Source organism: Dipodomys spectabilis, unplaced genomic scaffold (assembly GCF_019054845.1).
Source record: "Dipodomys spectabilis isolate Male_0828 unplaced genomic scaffold, ASM1905484v1 ptg000001l, whole genome shotgun sequence".
Lineage (NCBI taxonomy): Eukaryota > Metazoa > Chordata > Mammalia > Rodentia > Heteromyidae > Dipodomys > Dipodomys spectabilis.
In genome coordinates, this window is record NW_024870678.1 from 28,475,610 (window position 1) to 28,492,988 (window position 17,379).

The following is a 17,379-nucleotide window of genomic DNA, read 5'->3' on the forward strand; positions in this document are numbered from 1 at the left end:
ATTCAGGCTGGCTTCTTACCACAATCCTCCTATCTAAGTTTCCTGAGGCATAAACCACTAGCATCTGGGTTTGCATTTCTTAATGAGAGTTAACTAATAACTTAGTGTGAAGTGAAATATTTAAATGTACAAATTGCATAGCCCCTATCTGAAATGTTTGGGACCAGAATTTGTTTGGGTTTTGGAGGATTAACATATACATCATGACATATCTAGGATATGAGACCCAAATTTACATACAAAAACTCTTTTATTTTTCAGATATTCTTTATATAGCCTGAGGTATAGCTCAATGATAGAATATTTGCTTAGCATGTATCAGACCCTGATCACTGTAAAACAAACATACCAAAGCACATATATCTTATACACATAGCCTGAAGGTAATTTTACATCTGAAACACAGTTTAATATTGTGTTTTACCTCTTGTGACATTTTATCAATACTCAAAAAGTTTTAGGTTTTGGAGCATTTTGGGTTTTCTGACTAGAAATGCTTAATTCGTTGAAACTTTGGGAGTATGGATAGCTGATTAGAGACTTGAAAAGGTCATTTTAGCCTTATACATGGATATCCCAGGGATAAATTAACATTTGACATGTGTGTACACATGTATGTGTCTATGTATATATCTGTATATGTGTAGATATAGGTATATGTGTATGGTAAAGTATCATAAAGAAAATAACACAAAGAGAGGTGTGTTAGAATTTCTTCTAAATCACTAATTACGATAGATTTTTTTTCTTCTTGTCCTTATCCCGACAAGTTCATATTTTGTTGGAACTGTTGGAAGACATTTGTAGGATGGTACTTGAAGAACAGAAGGCACACGGTGTGATATCCAACAACCTTTGTGTGAAATCCCACTGTGTGCATTTGCCATTAGTGTGGACCTTGAATCACAATCCCCCTACTTATACTTTCCAAGTGTCTGGGATGAGAGGCTTGTACCACCCCAGTCTGTTTTTTATTGGTTGAGATAGAGATCTCATGAACTGTTTACAGGCATGAGCCACTGCACTTGATCCAGTGAGTGAATTTTCAAGTATCTTGGTGATGACCCAGCCTTCATGGACAAATGTTGGTTACCATAATCTATGAGAGATCATTGAACATATTTGCAGTGACTCATTTTGAATGCATTTTTCTCATAGCCTACTTTAACATGTATTTCCAACAGATGTTCTTTTATTTTCAAAAGAACCAATTTACCTTGTGGAGGTAGACATTGAAAAGCTTCAGGAATATTTTCATTTTAGGTTTTCTACCTGCCACTCACAATACTGATGCTACTATTTTTCTATTCTAAAAGAGGTAAATATATTTAAATCCTATATCACTGTAAAGGTCACCCTCCAAGTACATAAAAACGGAACACATATAATTCTGAGTTTCCTAAGAAGTTTCCTAAGGTTTGTTAAAACCTTAAAAAAAAAAATCTCCAACCCAAACCAGCATTTGTTTGTGTTCAAGAATTCTTTTAGGGCTGGGAAGATGGCTCAGTGGTAGAATGCTTGCCTTGCATGCATGAGGCCCTAGATTTGATTCCTTAACACCACATAAGCAGAAAAAGCTGGAAGTGACACTGTGGCTCACAATGATAGAGTGCTAGTCTTGAGCTGAAGAGCTGAGGGACAGCGCCCAGGCCCAGAGTTCAGGCCCCACGACTGACCGGGGTAAAAAAAAAAAAAAAGAATTCTTTTAGCTGAGCCGGTGGCACACACCTTGTAATCCTAGCTACTTGGATGCTGAGATCGATCACAGTTCAAATCCAGCCTGGGCAGGAAAGTACGTGAGACTCTTATCTCCAGTTAACTACCAGAAAACCAGAAATGGCACTGTGGGTCAAGTGGTAAAGTGCTAGCCTTGAGTTGATGAATTGAGGGACAGCGCCCAGGCTCAGAGTTCAAGCCCTCCCAAAAAAGAATTCTTTTAAAAGCACATCTATGCCTAATTAAGTAGTATATCTTATAGCTTAAAATAATCAAATATTATTTAACATCTTTAAAATGGTATTTTATATATGGGCAGTCATTTTATATTGTAGACTATGGGTTATTTTATAGTTCATCATACCCAATTTATACATCTGACTTTAAAAGCCAAGAGTTTACACTTAAAAAGTTCTAGATCCTTTTTATATAAACTATTAAATATCTTTCACCCCATGGATGTCCCTAAATCTTTTATGGGAGACTATATTTTAGTCTGTACTGAAGAATAGGCTGTTATGTCTTCTGATTGAAGTAAAAGTTATTTTGGCTAAAGTGAGCCTCATAAACTTCAAATGCTCTCTCTGTAGGCTCCTACCCTGTCCTTCCTTACCCTTTGTGCTTTATAGATTCAGAAAAGATTTACTCCCCCCCCCCCAAAAAAAAAAATCTCTGCCTTTGTCTTCAGGCTAAAGTTTCTTCAGCTTAAAAACACACTTCTTCAGTATCTCCTCTAGTTGTTTTCTGATCTCTCTTGAGATGAAGCAATCAGAACTTCCAAATATAAAATCTTCGTTGAGCTCCTGGACTGTAGGAGCTCAGCGCTGGGAGGGGTCTTAGACACCCTCCGAGTTATTGCTTCCCAGCCTCTTGACTGGGCGCGTACCCCATTCATCCCTTCTTGTCAGTCACATTGTTCTCAAAGGGATTCTTAATGGAGCTGAATTTGGAAGCTAGGATTGAGGGTAGACAAGGGAGGCACTTCCCGAGCAGGTTTTAGAATCTCTCAGATGGATTATGTAGTTTTAAGAGGACCCCTGGATGTTTTGAAATGGGTTTTTCACTGATTTTGGCCAAGCTCCTTATTTTAACAATGAAAAAAATAAATAAATTGGAGATTTGAAGAGACAGCTAGGCCATCTAGCTAGTAAGTGACAGAAGTGGTTATTTTCTTCTGAGAACAGTGGACGAGGAGCATCAAAGATAATTTATTAGCTTGTGTGATAAAAATATACATACCTACTCCTGAGAGTCTCATTTTTTTTCCCTGATCATGGGGCTTGAACTCAGGGCCTGGGTGCTGTCCCTGAGCTCTTTTGCTCAAGGCTAGCACTCCACCACAGTAGTAGCCACAGTGCTACTTCCGGTTTTCAGGTGGTTAATAGTAGTCTCATGGACTTTCCTGCCTGGGCTGGCTTCGAGCCATGATCATTAGACCCCAGTTACCTGAGTAGCTAAGATTACAAGTGTGAGCCACCAATGTGAAAATACCGTACAGAGGGGTTACAATTACATGGGCAAGATAATGAGTACATTTCTTATCAAGCATTGTTGCCTCCTCCTTTGTTTCCCCTTCCCATCCCTTCCCATCTCCCACCCACACCCCCACCCCTCTACTCTCCCCTTCCCTATCTGCTCCCCTCCCCCGAGAATCTACTTTTAATGACTGTTTTTTTTTTTTTTGCTTTTTAATATTATGATAAATCATTTGGATTTTCTTGAGAGCGAATAAAAGGTTCTTGTAATATCTAGCATAATGTACTGTATATTTGAATATTTAAAAAAATACAGTAGGGCATAAGGAGAACACAATTAAGCTATGTTGTATTAGAAATTTCATATAAATTAATTTCAAAAATCAGAATACAAATTCACATATATACACTATACTTGTGCTACTGGGGACTGAACATGGGCACTCACACATGCTAGGCAAGTGCTATACAGACATCTGAATATAAATTTTAGCCTGTGTATTCATTATAATAATAGGGAGATTATTTGGATTGCTATAGAGTTTATTTTTTTCAGTATCTTTACTATTTTTAGTAGTTGATGAGATTTGTAATAAAATACTTTATGCTAGATAAATGTGCATTTAAAAAATCCACAAGGATGTTTATTATTAGATTGCCCATTCCCATGCTATATAAGCAAGATTAATTTCACAATATTTCACCAAATTCAAGAAAGCTATTATTTATTGATGTTAATCTCAATATATATATATGGGTCTATATCATTTTCTTCATAAAATCTTGCTGCTGGGGAAGTATGGTTCCCATTGTACTTACTTATTCACTAAGCATTTGCTGAGTTGCTATGATACATGGGAGTACCAGGTAAAGTGGTAATTCAAACAGTTCCAGTAGGCAGGAAAACACTCACTTGCTGCCACAATGATATAGATTCCCATGGGTCATCTTGGTTGGGCACAGTGTCATCTTGTGAATCTAAAAGAGTGCAGGTTGAGGTACAGGAATGAGTCAGAGATATGTGATGAGAAGACTACACCTGTTCTACCTGGCTCTGAAGGCAGAGTAAGTGGCCATGAGCCCTAGAAATATGGGGGCCATTAGAAGGTGTAAAAGGCACGGAAAACAGATTGACCCATACCCTACAGACATGAATGGAGAGTTTTCAGCAGTAGGAATGCAGCCTAATGGAGGCCTGTGTCTGTAGGAGAAATGGCTACTGAGCTGGTGGTGATTGGTTTCAGCAGCCATGGGATACTAATGGCCATTGCAGGGAAATCATGGGACCCTTTCGTCTGGAAGTGTTGGTATGAGTTTCTGGAGTGGCGATCAGAGTTAGTCAGTTGGAAAGGAGATTAGTGGAAGCTGGGAGCAGGGAGAGGAAAGATACTTAAGATTAAAGGAATTCATGTACCAAAGCTCTGGGTGTGACAGAGACAGAGACTGCTTGGAGTATTAGTTGAGGTTCATTTTTGTAGATAATCCATGAGCTTTGGGGCGAGGAGATGGTTTTTAGGAAGATGAGCAGGAATCAGATCACTCGAAATGTGTGTTGAAGCAGAGGGATGATGCCCATAAGGCTTGAATGATCAAGGCAGATTGCTTTCAAGTTCCACAGTAGTTATGGTGGAGCCCTGTCTGCTTTCATCAAAACACAAAAACAAAAACACCCACCATTATACTGCAAATAGTGCCAACTAAGTAGACCTGTCTTTCTAAAACAACTGCGTGTTGTTCTTTGACTTTCTCCTCTGTTCTCAGCCCCTCAACATAGACTGGGATGTTCAGCATGTGCTGCTGTGTCTAGCTATGGTTTAAGAAGGGCTTTCACAAACTTTTCTGCCTGGGCTGTCCTTAAACCATAATTTTCCCATTCTTAGCTTCCCAAGTATCCAGGATGATAGGCATGAACCACTGGTACCCACCCAGCTGCTCATTTTTATTTTATTTTAAACATTGCTTCAGATTTTTCTTCTTCTTCTTCGAACCATTTAGTCACTAACTATATTAATATTTGTTCATATTGCCTTTTATTACTCTGTGTGTGTGGGTGTGTGCACACGTGCATGCACACGCTAGTCCTGGGCTTAAACTCAGGGCCTGGGTACTGTTTGTAAGTTCAAGGGTAGTGCTCTACCACTTAAGCCACAACTCTACTTTTGCATCTTTGGTAGTTAATTGGCAATAAGGGTCTCACAGATTTTCCTGCCTGGGCTGGCTTTAGACCACTATCCTCAGATCTCAATCTACTGAGTAGCTCAGATTACAACATGAGCCTGGTATCCAGCTCTCTATTACCTTTTGAGTGTCGACCATTATGTTATTGACATACATGCATGGAAAAGCCACTTGATATGCAAACATAGGAATAAAATGTAATCATAATTATTTCAGAATGTGGAAGGGATTTTGTTGACACTCTAGACACACACTTAAATGACGCTACCAGTTGGATCCATGCAGTGAAATAACTAAGTTCCTTTGGGGCTGTGTGTTTGGGTTCTGTCTGCTGTCATTCTGTCAGTAAATGAGCCTGTCATGCCGTTTCATCCAGCATTGCGGACAGACAGAGCGCCTTGGAGGCTGAGCTGAAGACAGTGCAGTCCTCTCGCCGAGACCTAGAGAACTTCCTGAAATGGCTTCAAGAAGCAGAAACCACAGCGAATGTGCTTGCGGACGCCTCTCAGCGGGAGAACGCTCTTCAGGACAGCATCCTGGCCAGCGAGCTCAAACAGCAGCTGCAGGTGAGCGGACCCCGGGAGCCCCAAGGTTGAGAGTAGGTGCTGTGATTTTTGCGAAGGGTGAGGCTGTCATGCGATTCTGAAATCCAGTCTTTCCTCCGGGTAACTGCTTTCTGGAAATGGGATCTATAAAATCTTTTTGCTTAATATTATATAGAGAAAAAAAAATCCCACCTTGTTTTCTGGAAGAAATAATTGTTTATTTGAAGTTAGAGGCTCGATGCAATTGTGTTTTCTGTCATTTGAAGCCCTATTACAGTTAGCTTTTTATTGAGTCCTAAATTATAAGGGCATTTTCCCCTCAATATGAGGTTGTTTCTTTCCCCATTTATTATAAATACTTAATATAAAAGCTTCAAATGCTATGGCATAGTTTATGACCGAGGCTATTAGACTGAGGTATTTTTATGTGTTTGGCTTGATAAGTATGATGGTAAATGCAGTCTGAAGTTCAGAGTTTTTTGTTGGCAAGAAATGTGCTTCTATCAAATCTTTCCTTTAAGCAACTTTATGAAAAGTCTTATTTAGCATGTCTGAGTCTTCTTTCCACCCCCATATACCATGCCTTCATGTCTTTGAACTTTCCATTTTTATCTGGGTGGACAAATCTGTTCTGGCTTCAAGTCTAGTTCATGGCCAGTTTCAGTGGGCAGGTCTCCTTGTCTATGGTGACTTTCCATTATCCCATCCATGGGACAATTTTTAGTTGGTAAGGCTGGTGAACCTAGTAGCTCTGCTGTCATTTGGTACATGTGTCCACCTGCCCCAGATGATTACGTGGCTCTTCAAGGTTGGATTGTATTCTTCATGAGAGACCTGAGAGCAAATTCAGCCCTAACTCTTGGTGTGTGTTGAACTCTAAGCCTTGAGTCACAAGGCTTTGTGCTCTTACTTGGATTTTTCACTCAAGGCTGATGCTCTCTCTACCACTTGAGCCATACCTTCACTTTGTGCTTTTTGGTGGCTAATTATAGTAAGAGTCTCATGTACTTTCTGCTTGGGCTGGCTTAAGACCTTGATCCCCAGATCTCGGCCTCCTGAGGAGCTAGGATCACAGATGTGTGCCATTGATGACCTTTCTGAATCTGTTTTTCTGAGCTCTTCTTCCTTCAGATATTCCCCAGATTCCTTTTGTTAAATATCCAATATGAAGATTTGGGTAAAGGGTGTTTTATGCTTCTCTTTGAACTATTCTTATTCCTATAGTGTCTCAAGTTTGAAATAATTTTTGTTAAAAAGTTTTTTATTTATAATATATATTTTATTGTAAAGATACTGTACAGAGTGGTTACAGTTACATGAGCAAGGTAATGAGTCCATTTCCTATTGAGCATTGTTACACCCTCCTTTATTTTTCCCCTACCATCCCTTCCGACCTCCCCAACTCCTCCCCCCCTCAAAGTTGTAAAGTTCATTTTTAATATATTGTCTTGTATATCTCATTGTTACAATGGGTCAGCCTGTATCCTTATTTCAACTTTTTGTTAATTCCCTTCCCCTCCCCAAATTAGAAAAATACATATACAAGATGCAGGACTTCGGAATCAAATACAGTGAAAACGGGTTATACCATGGGGGAAGAACATACAAAAGAAACAAAAAAATCACATAGTACATTATAACATTAAAAACTACAGCAACAAAGATAAAACTTTTGTGCCCCAGTCTTGGGGTTCATTTCGCTTAGCATCGTCTTATAAGGTCATATGTACATAGCTTTTGACCTTTTCTGCTTGTTCCAGACATATACTAGTTATTGCAGATAAGGGAAACCATGGGACCTATGTTTCTTTGGGCCTGGCTTACGTCACTTAATATAATTTTTTCCAAGTCTTCCCATTTCCTAACAAATGGGGCGGTGTTGTTAAAAAGTTTTTTTTTTTTTTTTTAAAAAACCATTCTGGAACATGCATATGTGTAGCTTGTTTCTGTGCCTGAAGGCTCTTTCTGGGTTTTATGATTACATTCTTAAGATGAATGAAAACCTTTGTTTAGTTAACATTCCTTCTTGTTTCTTATTTATTTCACACTATACTTGTGACCTGGTAGACAGCTGTGGGCAGACAAGGAGCAAATTAAAATTTTCTTTTGTCTCGGTTTTCTGTGATCTCGTAAGGTTACCATTAATATTAATTAATAAATGTTCTTTGCAGTCATCTGAAGTTTGGGGGGCTATAGATAGTTCTCAATGTGATTGGATGATAGATGGAATATGTTATATTTTTAAGAGAATTAAAGGACTCTACCCTTGAGTGTCCAATGCACATAGATATTTAATTTATGTAGTGCTGTTAATTTCAACAGATATTGAGGTTAGCAGTTTTGTAGGGAGCAGGTTATAGACAATGAATGAATCTAGGACAAGTACCAGCAAAATTCCAGAGTTTACTGATATTTGCTGATATTTTATCTTAGATATATTCGTACCACAGTCTAAATGCTTCACCATAGTTACTGAATTTTCACAGAGTAGGAGAAATAAATTTAAATAGAAATGTTTTGGACCAACCCTTCCTCTCTTCTTCCGTTCCTCCCTCCTTCCCTCTCTCCCATATTTTCTTTTTTTGGTGCTGATCCTGGGGCTTGAACTCTGGGCCTTGGGCTTTTTTTGCTCAGGTATAACATTCTACAACTTGAGTCACTGCTCTATTTCTGACTTTTTAAGTAGTTAATTGAAAACAAGAGTCTCATGTATTTTCCTGCTTAGGCTGGATTGGAACTGAGATCTTCAGATCTTAGTCTCCTGAGTAGTTGAGATCATAGTTGTGAACCACGGGCACCTGTCTCATTGAGAATCTTTTAAATAAAGACAACTAAGACCAAAATTACTTGTCATAGGGCAAATACCAACAAGAAAGTGGCTGCCAATTCAAATATTAAAATATAATGTTTTCAGTAATGTTTCTCAGAAAGAACTTCATATTACTGAGCTTGTCTGGGATTGTATAGGGTATTAAAGGCAGCATTTGCTATGAGCCCACTGAAATTTCCTTGTTTATCTTAAGCTACCTTGTACCTATGTTCACATTGCACATGTTGGTAATTTGTACAATTTCTCATTTCTTTGTTCCTTCATTAAATGCTTGGAATTCTGAAGCATTCTGATTTTGTTTTTGCTTTGTTACTTTTTTTTTTTTTGGTCAGTTGTGGGGCTTGAACTCTGGGCCTGGGCACTGTCCCTGTGCTCTTCAGCTCAAGGTGAGTGCTCTACCACTTTAGCCACAGCATCGCTTCTGGTTTCCTGGTAGTTTGTTGGAGATAAGAGTTGCACGGACTTTCCTGCCCAGGCTGGCTTTGAACCGCGATCCTTAGATATCAGCCTCCTTAGTAGCTAGGATGACAGGTGTGAGTCACCGGTGCCCAGCTGAAGCATTCTTTTTTTTATAGCATTCTATATCTTTATTTTCAGCATCAATTAGGTAGACAGACAATTGTGAGAGACTTATTCTATGGCTGAGTATTTCTGAGACAAAGGCATTTTAATTTTCCTCTAAGGTTGCATATTACTGTTCTCACTTTTTCAATGATTTCAATGGAACCTTGTTTGGAAATGGGAAGATATATGTTGAAAAAGGGAATGTATGGAAACACTTGAAATTATGAAATAAATTGGTCAGTGTTGTGCTAGTGGCATGCTGGTGGTGTATTAGTGTGTGTTGGTGGTGTGCTGGCATGGTTTGGCTATATGCCCCATGCAAGATGGAATAGAGACCATGTGTATTGGTGATCCATTCACAAGGGTGTAGATAAAACAACTACTTAGATGACATATTCACTGACTATTTTGCTTTATGTCTTGTGACAAGCATATGTAAGGCCACCAGGAGTATTTCGTGATGCTTATTCTCTATTCAGTTTAAAGTGGATCATGGGCAGATTTTGACTGAGGAGAGTTTGGAAGCGCAGTGGAAGATGAAGATTTGTTTCTGGGAGTATGCTAGGCCACATGCCCTTTCTGTTAAGCATGGATGATCATATTGGATTTGTGGATTTATGTTTCATTATCCTGCCACAAGGTGGGTAGGTCTTATTCCTCTGCAGAGGGTTTTGGCAAGAGAAAAATTGATTCTTTGGAGACTTGGGAGCTGAATGGGGTAGAGCGTAGCAGGTCTTGTGTGCCCACCTAAGTGTTTTATATATTAACCTGCTCGCAGTGGAAAGAAGTCACAAAGAATATTGAGCAAGAGAGAGGTGCTGAGATCTCTGCTTTGTAGGAATCTAGCTGATGACATTGTGAGGAGTTACGTACACTTGGTAAGAATGGCAGGGGGCGGTGATTAGATGATTCTGTGGCCATATAGGTCCGAGATCATGACTGGCCAACAGGCACTGGTGGACAGTATGTGTGGATCTAATGCCCTGTTGATACGGACCCATTCAGGGCAGGGGGGAGAAGGTCAAGACTAGGGAAGATTATAGATGGTTTTAGAATCAGAATCTAGGCATATACAAGATGAAAATGTCAGGATAGGGTTACAAGTTACTGAAGAATAGGATGGGATGGATAATTTAATTTGGCTTTGATGAAATGAGGTCTTTGAGTAATAACCAGAAGGAGGTGTCTAGAAGGTTCTTGTCACTGGGTTATTATCTGTATTCAGATTTGAGAATTTGGCTAAAGTTGAGAAATTAATTAATTCACTTAAATTATGTGTGTGTTTGTGCGTGCATACACATGTGTGTGTCAATATTGGGGCTTGAGCTCAGGATCTAGGCACTGTCCCTTAGTGTTTTTTTTTTTTTTTTTCTTTTTCATTCAGTGCTGGCATGCTACCATTTGTGCCATACCTCCACTTCTGGCTTTTTGGTAATTAACTGTAGATAAGTGTCTCATGTTCTTTCTGCCAGGGGCTGGTTTTGAACTCTGATTCTCTGATCTCAGCCTTCTGATTAGCTCGGATTACAAGCATGAACACCCAGTGTTTGGTTCATTTATTTATTGTTTTTGAGTGAAGGCCTATTATTGGCTTGCTCACCTGTTTATTAATTTACATGCATTCATCTTAACTCTCATGGTCACATTCTAGGACATGAATATAATTGTAATTATGTTTTTAAACTGAAGTTTTGCATGGTAGCAGTACCAGTTGACTGAGTTGCTCTGATTATTTCCTGGGTAACATTTTGAGACCCCAGGGTCTTTCTGGGTGATAGGCTAAGTGCTTCCTGACTCTGCTCTGTCACAGGTTGTATGCTAGGATTATTTACAGCTTTATCCCTTAGGACTGCTTTTATCCCAGCGGTCAGCTGGGAGTTCCACAGCTGCAGGTATTTGTAGTTTGCTTCAAATGTTCCAGTTGTGCACCCAGGGCTGTGTTTGAGGTGTGTGTGTGTGTGTGGGGGGGGGGGGTTATCTGTTTCTCAGGAAGATTACCTGTAGGTTCTGGAATGGGAATGACATCACTTGTACATCCCTAATCCAGTGATTGGAAACTAAATGCTTCAAAGTCCAAGAAAGGTTTGATCGTGGATTGGATGCCAAAAGAGGAAAATTCCACACCAGGATACTTTGTTCTATAGGCAGAATTATTAAAAAGATACGATAGAAGTTACCCACAGGCTCTGTGTGTAGTGTAGGAAGCAGAAGTGAATTTTGTGATTTGACCTGAGTCCCATGCTTGAGGATGTGTCATGACAGATAGGCAACAAATGATTCTTTTTTAAAAAAAAAGCAAGTCTGAGCATTTTGGAATAGGAAATATTCAGCATGTAATACTTTTATGATGCGTTATTGGCTATAAATTATGGCTAGCATTTTGTAAATTACTTGTTTTAGAATTGCCACAAAGTTGTGTAACTCTGGTTGTGCATCACTACAGTCAGCTTAGAACTTTTCTATACTTTAAAAAATCTGTTGTCTTGCTGGGCGATGGCCACTCATGCCTGTGTCCTTCCTATGCCAGAGTCTGAGATCTGAGGATTACAGTTCAAAGCCATCCCAGGCAGGAAACTCCGTGAGACTCTTGCTTCCATTAACAATCAGAAAGCCAGAAGTGGAGCTATGGCTAAAGTGGGAGAGTGCCAGCCTTGAACAGAAAAGCTCAGGGACGGTGCCCAGAGTCCTGAGTTCAAGTCCCAGGAAGGCACACTCACACACACAATCTCACAGACACACATCATCGTCATCGTCATCCTCATCGTCATCATCATCATCAATGCCCCATTCCTTGGCCACAGTCCTTCTATCCTAAATAATCACTAACCTGTTTCTATCTGTTTAAGAACTTAAATGTTTTGGAATGTGTTGATGGGCTCTGTGTTCTACATTGCTCTTTTTTAGTTACGTTATACTCTTAACCTCACCAGAAGGAGGCAGTATAGATTCTCAGTAGAGAACTGTAGGAGAAGTACACATAAGCAGAAGTCTGCAAAACGCGTCTTAAGGAACCCAGCCCTGTAGCACTCACAGATGGGACTTTCAGTCATGAGTACCTGAAGGACTGGGTGACAGGTGAAGTAAAGGAAGAAAAAGAAATCCTTGCCAATCCTGCATTTCTTTTAGAGAAGTGTAGCGTTGGACAGAGGTATAACTGCATGATTAGCCAGGTTATTAGGTTGACTAGGACCCTGATATTGAGAAACATCTGGGTTCTATTTCTGACGCTGCCCTTTGACCCCACCATTTAATCAACCTGAGTTTTTCTGTTCATCTACTGTCACTTTCCCCCATATGATAATGTCATGGCAGTACCAACAGTGCCTGGAATATGTACATAAACTCCGAAGTTCTGGGGCTGGCTCTTTATATAATTATAGCCTTATATTTCCTCTTCATAAAATGAAAACAGTTTTATAGCAAATAAAATGAGATCTTGAAGATACTGTCTCGGGGTAATGTGGGAATTTGGAATGGTTTATGTTCAGTGGCAGAATTTTCTTTTTATTCACTATGCCATTTAATTAAAAGAGCCCTCACCTGCTCCATTTCGTAAGGTTTTCCTCTTGGGCAGGCACACAGGAGTCCAGGGGATAGATTTGCACGGAAGGGAACACATATCAAGCTACATACCCCCTCCTCCCCCAGGAAGAGGGCTTGCTGTGTTTTGTTTCAAATATTTTGTTCTGAGACTTGGCTGGAAGTGATTGAACAGCACTTAATGTATGGGTTACGTTCATTAGAATGGGCTTCCCTTCTCTTTCTCCAGATTTCGCTCAGGATCTATTCTTCAGTCGCACCACAAGACAGCCAGCTCTGCATTCAGTCAGGCAGAGCAGGCATCCCTCTTTTAGTGTGTGTGTGTGTGTGTGTGTGGTGGGGGGGGTGTTGCCACACTGTGTCCTCCTGTAAGCCAGCTCTCCGGTATGCACGGTGACGGTGGCGATGTGCTTTCTCTCTGTTCCCAGGGGCCATCTGCTTTGTCTGTGCAGCTTTAATGTTTCACTTAATATCCTCTGGCTACGGAGCGCGCTCCTCCCCAGAAGCCGGCAAGCTCTTGGCTGCTGGACAATTTGCTTCATTTCTGGCCACGCTGGGCTAAGGAAGTCCTGGCTGTGAACATCTGTCTGGGTGGCATTTGTCTGTGCTTTTTTTTTTTTTTAATTGAGAAGAAGTTGAAGGAATACTAGCCTTCCTTTTCCCCTCCCTAGAATCTAAACCCCTGGATCTTTTCAAATGCATTTCTGGAAAAGAGCATGCTCAGAGAACTGGCAAATCATTGTCCAGTGACCGGGTGGAAATGATCGGAGCTGTTCATTTATAATGCAAATTCTGAGGTGTCTTCAGAAGTGTGGTAAACTTAAAATGATGGCCGTAGTGAGAACGTCTCTGCAGAAAGTTGTGGTTTTGTTGCATCGTTTACAGAGGATGGCAGTTTCTTCTCCTCGCTATCAGAAGCTCTGTAAGGTAACGGAGGGATTTGGAGCTAAGGAGCTGGGGATGGCTGACAATTCTACTGTTTTTCCTAGCTTCTGAAAAACTCATCTTTCTGGTTCTTACCAAAGACCGAAAGGATTCCCTTCCTTCGTCACAGATCGTAAAAGCTGTTGAAGTGCATTGCTTAATGACATTTGGTTTAAGTCCTGTTCTTGTGCCTAGTTTATGTTGCAATCGACACAACCCTGTCTTCTGAGACAGGCTAGTGAACTGTTTGGGGAAAATACAACAAAACTAGCTTTGTTAAAGACCTGTTACCCCTGTGGTACTTTGCAGGGTCTTCATATTGACCTGCACATTAATCCTATGCAAATGTTTGTTTGTGAGAGTAAAAGGAGAATTTAAGATGATCTTTCAGTTTAAAGAAATGGTTCATCTTACTTTAAAAGGTTTTTCTTAATAGTTATTTTAATCAAGAAAATTAAAGCACATTAAAAACAACAGGCTTTGCCCTAACCATAAACATCCCGTCAATTCTTGTAAGTCTTCCTATCTTGCAATTCAACTTGAAGGACTTAATTTGATTTGGACAGGGTTAAGTAGACTTTCGGTTGACAACTTGTGTGACACTTGGACGTTTCTAATACAACATCAGAGATCCTAAACATAAGCCATGAACTACTTCCTCCTTTATTTTAAAGTTAACTGCTGTTTTTTGTTTGTTTTTAGAATTGTCATTTGTAATTGTAGCTATATATTATTCATATGCTCATACTATCTTAATACTTACTGGGAAAGGAGGGATTTGTTGTAACAGGAAGGATTATGACAGGAATGTTAGAGCAGTTTTTAGACCACTGCAGGATGGAATAGCTACTGTGTTTTATTCCATCCTTCCTTCCTGTCTGTTTCAACATTAATCTCAAGAATGTATCTTGTTGCTGGGATGGCTGGCCAAACTCACTGCTTGGAAAACAGCCTCTAGAACAGTAATGTTTTTCTGATGACACATCTACCTAGATGCATGCTTGGCTTGTGTCGGGGGAGAAACAATATTCTATTAACTTGATCATATGATACTATTATTTCTTAAAGTTTGGCCAGTTAAATGTATTTCTATCTGGACACTCATTTTACTTGAAAAGTTTAGGGTGATACGTTAACCCACTAGGACATTCTTTGCAGTGGTATCTAGTTAATTAAAACATACCACTTATTCATTTAGTTCTAAAAGTTTTGAAACTATTTGTTTCTGTGTGTGTGTGGTGGGGCACTTTGATTCACTTTGAAGAATAAATGTGTTGTCACTAATGATCTTTTTTCATGAGAATGTAGTTTTGATAATAGAGAAGCTAATTCACTAATACATATTATTTTATTATTTTCAACTATCAATCAGTATGGACAGATGAAACATTCTTTTCAATAGCTGGGTCTATTTTTCTAATTGATTTGTAATTGAGTACTTCCACAAAAACAGGGCTTTTAAAAAAATCAAGTCATGTGACCAAGATATTAAATTAGTTTTAGATAAGAGTCAGAAGTTAAATACAGAGAAAGATACTGTTTATTATTAAACCCTGTACAAGTGAAGTTATTTAAATTATTGGATACATTAATTCCCATCAGAAGTGTTCTTTGGGAGGACTTTTTTTGATGTATAATTTTTAAAGATGCCAGTAAAATATAAATATGTAGAATAAATATTAATTTTACTTTTAGGGAATTGTCTTATTTGCAACTGATATATAATCTATATATCTCCTCCACATATGCAAAAAATTAACCACTACCCAGAAAGTACAAGGAGAAATACACAATTCCAGAGCTTTCCAGCAGGTGTCAATGTAAGGCAGTGATATATGAGGTATTGGGTAAAGCACTGAGACCCCAGGTTAGAAAGTACCACTATTACTATGAAATAAACAAGCTGGTAACAGGTGCATGTTATTTGCCTGGTTACATTTAAAAAACTCATTGTAGTTATTGCACTGTAGTCATATGATTCAAATGAAAAATGTAGTTGCAGAATTAAATAGGAATTACATTTTAATTCCTAGCTGTCCAGTGTGTGGTACATAGAGGATTAGATGGAGTTGATATTTATTTAAGACTCTGAAAACTTCCTTTCCTTTAAATCGTGAAGTCTGTCATGGATTTATCTTGTACCATAGTCCATTCCATGCTGCAAATTTAATTACCTCCGAAGGAAATGCTACACATTTCAGTGTTTTATCATACAGATGTCTAGGCTGCCGGTGATAAATTCATTCCCCAAATGAAATGGATGTGAGTAATTGTATAATCTCAGAGAAACTTGAAAAATTTTAAATTCACATTGGCATTCCAAAGGGTTTGTTAATATTTGAATCTCCTTTCTATTTCTCTCTTGTCTTTCTTTTTATATATCCTGTGGCATTATCACATTTTTTTCCTCTTCTGTTTTTGCTTATTCTCATACTTCCCATTGACTGTCAGAAAACACCTTGAAGTGTTACGCGGTGGGCAATGTATGCAGAAATGCTTGTTCCATGTTTGTTTTCCCCTGTATTTCAAGGAGAGGGAGGGAAAGGAAGAAGAAGAGGCACTGAGGAAATTCACAGATCTCTTGAGTTAAAACTGATTCTATTTCAACCTGTGTACACATTCATATGTATTTTTGCCTTTAAAAATATTTCTTGTTCATAAAATTGGGGCAAGAAACTGAAGCCTAAGTTTTGCTTAGGTGGTGATATAATTAGCAGCACGGAGATTGCCATGATGACCTGGACTCACCCCATGCTTGATGCTAATTTTTCTTGATTTAGTTTTACTTCCTTGATTCCTTTAAGCTAGGAATGATTCTAAACTTTACATTTTCTTCTACTAGAGCACGGTAAAAATCAAAGCTAAATGTAAGTGATTTAAAAGCTATTTATTTTAATTAGTTTTTATTATGTGATTATTTGGGGGTATTTTATATGATCATATCTTTGGATTAAATCTGATTGAGTTGGTGTTGCCTCACACAAGAATTTTATAGGCCCTTTATTTTGCCTAGTGCAAATTTTCATAAAATACTTAATAATTAAGGATGTGATAAAAAGTTATTTACAAAGAAGGTTAGGATATGAGTCACTATAGTAAAAGGAGAAAATGAAAAAATAAGTTGCTTTCTAAATTGAGATCTTCAGGATGTAAGCATTTTAAAAAAAAGTTTTAAGAATTTTTCATATGTATGTGAATTATTCTAACTTAAATAATTTTGACTCTATAATCTTGGTAGATATGTCATCCTATAATTATGGAAAAATACTTTAAACATCTCTATATATTCACTTAAAACATACACAGATGCTGTGATTACATTGTATATTAAACAAGAGTCCAGTTATGTTCTTGTACCCCAGACATTATTATTTCTACGTGATACACTCACTGCATTTGGGGTGGTTGTGGTTGTATACCTTGGATGAAGCTGTGCTGTTTCCTGGTTTGGCTTTCTGGAGACTCAGCTTTCAGGATGCTGGTGGTCTTGAAGTTATTTCTGTGAACTCTGTCTTCCATGCTAGCAGAAATTCTGCTGCTGAGTCCTATGAGAGATAGAGGCTAGAAGATTCTGCCAAGCAAAGCAGGGTGACCAGTGATGTTTGTA

At 38.8% G+C, this 17,379-nt stretch overlaps 1 protein-coding gene across 3 annotated transcripts in view; it reads left to right on the forward strand.

Moving 5' to 3' along the window:
* The window catches only part of Utrn (utrophin), a 425,153-nt gene that overhangs the window by 207,860 nt on the left and 199,914 nt on the right, over positions 1-17,379 (forward strand). For all 3 annotated transcript variants that reach the window (XM_042693071.1, XM_042692992.1, XM_042693156.1), the window contains one exon: positions 5,746-5,935. In XM_042693071.1, the coding sequence (XP_042549005.1) occupies positions 5,746-5,935 (190 nt within the window). The remainder of the gene's footprint in view (positions 1-5,745; positions 5,936-17,379) is intronic.